At 34.6% G+C, this 5,300-nt stretch overlaps 1 protein-coding gene across 2 annotated transcripts; it reads right to left on the bottom strand.

Annotated features, from left to right (window-relative positions):
- Positions 1-334: 334 nt before the first annotated feature.
- On the bottom strand, positions 335-4,750 carry LOC129570629 (uncharacterized). Of its 2 annotated transcripts, XM_055450326.1 has the most exons (8): positions 4,404-4,728; positions 3,957-4,126; positions 3,804-3,861; positions 3,345-3,525; positions 2,616-2,995; positions 2,074-2,360; positions 1,351-2,001; positions 335-1,156 (listed from the first exon to the last, which is right to left on the bottom strand). In XM_055450326.1, the coding sequence occupies exons 1-8, from the start codon at positions 4,446-4,448 to the stop codon at positions 1,141-1,143; spliced, it is 1,788 nt and encodes a 595-aa protein (XP_055306301.1). In that variant the 5' UTR covers positions 4,449-4,728; the 3' UTR covers positions 335-1,140. The 2 variants fall into 2 exon arrangements, with proteins under 2 accessions (XP_055306301.1, XP_055306300.1); XM_055450325.1 differs by having other exon boundaries at positions 1,351-2,360; positions 4,404-4,750.
- Between the last annotated feature and the right edge of the window lie 550 nt (positions 4,751-5,300).

Below are 5,300 nucleotides of genomic sequence, written 5' to 3'. Positions count from 1 at the left end.
CTAAGAAGCATTTGTTCGAAAAAATGGCTACATACACACACAAAAGCAAGTAGTTAAACTTTATCGCAAGTCGGGATAAACCATGCATTTATAGGTGCTGACATCCACTTTTGGGATAAATTTCATCGCATTTGTATATGTCAACACCATTCAAACGTATATTTTATCCCGACTTGCGATGACGTTCAACTACTTTTGACAATTTACTTTTGTGTGTGTACAAATTTCCAATTGTTTCAAAGTTTTTATTTTCACTTTTGTTCTTTTATTTGGCCTAACTTTCGTTTTTTTCACCTTTCTTTCTTCATTTATTTCCAGTTCAAAACTTCATGAATAAACCATTCGGATTATTTTTATTGATATTCAAAACATAATTGAATTAATTGTATCAAATGATGTGATTTTTGCAGCCTAATTGAAAGTTTCAATTCTAAAAACTTCTCCAATGAAACTTTAAAATTACATTTCTTGATATGAGCGCATATTTGCTTATGATTTATCATTTAAACGATATATAAACTGAAATTCGTCCTATTTTCAAAGAAAATATTCAAAGACCTTTTATCCAGACAAAAATGAATTATAACACTTTTGCAATGAAGCTTTTTTACAACGATAATTCTATTCGATTTTCTTTTTTGTCAAAACAAAAATTCGAAATATTCATTGAACAAAAAATATTTTTGAAAAATAGCAAAATCTTTTCTTTCAAAATTTATCCCATCAATTAAATTTTGTGACTACAGTAGAAAAAAGCTTACGTTATTTCATTCATTTATGTATTATTCTGAATACCCAAAATTACTTTCGAAATTTAAACATTTATTTGTTTTTTTTTTTTAAATAAATTTCATCTCCTGATTACAAATTGTAGCAGTAAAAAAGTATAAAATATAAATTTCCTGATAAAAAAATTCCGAATTGACGTGCAAAAATCTTTCATTTAAAATATCTTAGCATTCATATACTTGAACTACAGCATGACTTTGTTTTTGGTAGAAAAATATGTCTTTTGGTAAAAAAAAATCTTAAACCACTATGTTCCTTGAACCGGTTCATCGTGGGCATGTTTGAGTGTAGAAACAGGATGCTTGATGTGACTCTAGTCAAATTTTCCGTGCGAATTATTTTGGTGTATCTCTAGAACTTTTTTTCGCTGTAAAAGAGAAAAATTTAAACGGGTTCGATAAAAAAAAGCATGAAAAAGTGAAAAAAAATTGAAAATCAATGAAAATTAAAGGAAAATGAATAAAAAATCTTTGTGAATAACGTTGATATTCAGGCATTGAACATCGAAAAATTGATAAGTTCAGAAAAAAAAGAGAAAAATGTTCCAAACATCAAACTCACCAGTATCGACGTTGACAATTCTTGTCGCAGACATAGAATAGGTCGAGTGGTTTTCCGACGCCACATGCGATGCAGTATGTTTTGCCTTTAGCATCTTCAATCAATGCTCCATACTCTTCTTTGCATTGTTTTCTGGCTTGTTCCACGGCTTGATTGCGTTCCTCATTTTTCTGTTCAATCAAATCGTAGTTGTCCATGAATAGTTTCGTTCTTTCGGCCTCCAAGTCGGCGATTTTCTTTTCGTATTCGGCTTTTTGCAATGCGATTTCATGGACATGCCTATTGTTGATGGATTGTAGTTCACATCTCAATTTTGATGCCCATTGTCGTTCTTGTTCCTCGGACAATTTCGCTAAGCGTGCAGATTGTTCTTGTTTCAGACTATTCTCTTTGAGACGATGTGCTTTTTCCATCAATTCCAGCTCATTTTTCATGTCTTTCTTTAGCTTCTCGATTTGATCAGCCAAGTATTCGTTTCGCTGTTCGAGTGTCTTGACTTCGTGCTCATGCTTCTCCTCCATGGCTCGAACATTTTGCTCGAGTTTAACATTCAATTCGAAAACTTGATCGAACACACCAGAAAAGGTTTTCATGCATTTGCCCAAGTTTTGCTTGTAAACAGACACATGCGGAGCGCCAACGACTGGTGAACTGTTATCAAAATCAAATTTGAATCTCTTTTCAGGTGAATGATCATATTCATGTGATGGGAAGTATACAGACTTTTTGGCACCGCCGGCTCGATTAGCAGATGCACCGTTCAGGTTGGTCAAGTCGAACGGGATGGATTGATCATAGCTCGCATACTGAGTCAATGATACATCGTCAGATACCTCTAGCACAGAATCGTCTTGCATGTGAATGCGATTGCCAAGCCCAGGAAAAATTATCTCCAAATGTTCGCTAAGGCTTTGCCAGTTGAACGGCGTTCTCAATGGCACACTTTCCAACAGAATATTCGTGAACACGCCGAACTTTTTGCACACATTTTTTATGTACGATTCGACCTCCTGGTGAAAGATAGGGTTTTATTAGTCGTGTTTCGATTTGTGATTAAACTAAACGCTAGTAATTGGATTTGAATTCTTTTCTCATAAGATCAGCAGTCATTGGATGTAATTAGTTCCAACTTCTAACTAGAAATGCCTCTAAAATTAGACTTTCTCTCTTAAAAATGTTCTTGACTTCATTAAATCTGCTTTCGAATCGATAAACCACTCAAAAATCTCATAATCCAAACAAAAAAGCCGAAAATCAATCCATACCTCCAATGCAACGGCAATGTCTCTCGGATCTGATGTCAGATTCACCGGATTCGGATTTTGTCCCGAGTACAAATAGCAAAAAGCGGTGTCTATTTGAGCCATTTCGTGATGCCCGAAGAAAACAACTTGCAGACTTCGATCTTCTTCAATGCCCAACAGTTTCGCAGGCCAAAAGTTGAATCCTTTGTCAGCGGGCCAAAAATCGAGGTGCTTGATGTCAACCCATAAGATTAAATGTGGCTGTTCGCATGGTCTGATCATCCAATCGCTGGGACTATTGTATTTGTGCTCGTAACAAGTGGCACAGCTCTTCATCGAGGACAATTCATCGGTGCAGAACTGAAGCAGCTTCGCTGCTGCAGCGGTGAATTTGTGATTTTCTGCGGAAATGAAAAAATGTTAGAATTTTTCGTAGTTAGAATAGAATTTTCATGACATTTTTCTATTGACTTTTTTTCGCAAAGTTTTCTTTTTAGTTTTTATTTTGATTTTTCTTTCAATAATTTTTCTTGAATCAAAAATTCATATTTTAAATTCTAGGCAAAAATCAGCTGAGTGATTGAATTGACCTAACGTCTTTAATATCATAAATTTATCGATTGTAAAGGTGACTTCATCGAAATAAAAAGGTGGGGACAAATTTTAAAAATTTATGAATTTCCAAACACATTTTGAACAAAATTGTGTGCCATTTCCATGAATTGTCATTCGATTGCCCGTCTCACTTACCAGAAAAGTAGACAAAACAATTATGGTGAATCCATTCGATGTCCGCAATACATGCCTCTAGGCTATTGTATGTATTCGACTGGATGTTAGCGTTGATCTCGTTCAAGTCAATCGGATTGATGATCTTTCTATTGTCGTTCGGTTCGAATTTCCAGCAGCCCATGTACTCAAACATTTTGAACTGAAAATGGAATGAGATTAGTTAGCCACATCATTGTGATAAAAATTGTTTTTTTAGGTGTGATTAAACGCAGAATGACCTATCCACACAACACACAAAATCACAATACGATTTGTTTCAGAGAGTCTTTGAATCAGATGCCACAAAAAGTCGCTGACTCTGGGAGCCGATTTGCCGACACTCAATTTGGTTGTGGTGCACGTAAGAGGTAGGCGGTATTTAACGAGACTTCCATGAAAAATCCAATTCAATACATTGTTGACCATGGTCAGAGTTACCTTTTGATTTCGCAAGACACGTCCCATCATGAATGCCAGCAATCGTATGTTTGGTGGTCTAAACAGAAAAAAATTGAAACAAATTTGAGGTTAGAAACAGTCAGAATTTGGCGACATCATCAGATCATCAATCTGTATGCCATTGGACCTTACTTCACCAAGCTGGCTTGCTGTGCTTCTTCCAATTTAATGCACATGGGGCATGTCCATCGGTCCATTGGATTCTCGAGACAATATTTGTGGAATGAACGACAACATTTTTTACAAACTGTCCGAATGTTTACTTTGATGTGACATTTCCAGCAGAATTTATCGTGGTTATCCTTGGAATCGGAGCAAAAATTGATAGTTAGAGCTTATGTGTTATGAATTTGTGGATGTTTAATTTGCGAATTAATCAATTCAATTGAATATTTTAATTAATCGGGACATTATTGAAATAACGACCGGAACAAGACAAAAGATGGGTTTTTGTGCTAAGTGACAACGTTCAACATGTTTCTCGTTGCACAATTGACTCGCTGAACAAACAAAATCGAATATTCTAATCGAAATTCACATATTTTTCTAAATTCTCTCCTAATTTCCATCTCCACTAACCTGATCGCACTGTAGACTTTGGGCATATCCTCGTTCCTTGTCCATGTTTCCCTCGGCGTTCGACGATATTGAGGTTAAGACGCTTTAGATTTGCAAGTCTACACTCAGTACACTTTTCAATCATCAATTCACGAGCAAAACTTCGTTTATTCAATTTTCACTTGATAATATTTATGTCAATTTCGCATCTAATGCACGATGGAAATATTTTAAACTGATTCACATAGAAATATTTCACATATTTTCAAGACGCAATTACTCTGGTTGAATCTGGTTGGCGTTCTAATTCAATACGCATACTTGATTGGTACACGAAATGTCAATCGATGCACAACGGAGTGATTGCCACGAAGTTGGCAATGGTAGATGGTTATTGACTTTTAGCGGTCGATTTAAACGTTCAACAAAATCTGGTGGAATTTTGCATTTTTTGCAAAGGAATATATTTCTAATTTGATTAACAAATTTATAATTGATAAAAATGGCATGAATTTTTTTTAAAAAAATGAATTGAAAAAAAAATTCGCTAGAATTTTCCGCCAAAACATGTTTTGGCTGACTTTATTCAACTTTTCTGTTTTTTTTTTTTTTCAGTGAAAATATCGCAAGAATTCTGATCTGAATAGAAAATTTGGTTATTTTTTCTGATTTGAAAATAGCCGTAACTTTTGATTCTCCTAATAAAATCGTTTTTGAAAAGAAAACCCAAGAAAACCGTACGTTTTGTGTATGTGTTTTGTTTGTTGTGAATATTTGGTCAGAGAGGCGATATTTCCGCGAAAAGTCAATGCAATTTGAAATAAAATTGATTGAATATCATTTTATTCTAATCAATTTGATATTTCAATCATTTATCCAATCAATTGATTCAATTTACGAACCAAATCTGGCGCTTCT

Source organism: Sitodiplosis mosellana, unplaced genomic scaffold (assembly GCF_009176505.1).
Source record: "Sitodiplosis mosellana isolate CC-2019 unplaced genomic scaffold, AAFC_SMos_1.0 Smas_scaffold_61, whole genome shotgun sequence".
Lineage (NCBI taxonomy): Eukaryota > Metazoa > Arthropoda > Insecta > Diptera > Cecidomyiidae > Sitodiplosis > Sitodiplosis mosellana.
Note: the sequence above shows the minus strand (reverse complement) of the source record. Positions and strands in the feature narration are given on the sequence as shown.

Bases quoted from the DNA above. Each gene is read 5' to 3' on its own strand.
- LOC129570629 (XM_055450325.1), bottom strand. From the start codon at position 4,448: ATGGACAAGGAACGAGGATATGCCCAAAGTCTACAGTGCGATCAG. The intron at 3,526-3,803 runs GTAACTCTGACC...TTCCATTTTCAG, and splicing joins GTGTCTTGCGAAATCAAAAG to TTCAAAATGTTTGAGTACAT. The intron at 2,996-3,344 runs GTAAGTGAGACG...TCATTTCCGCAG, and splicing joins TTGTTTTGTCTACTTTTCTG to AAAATCACAAATTCACCGCT.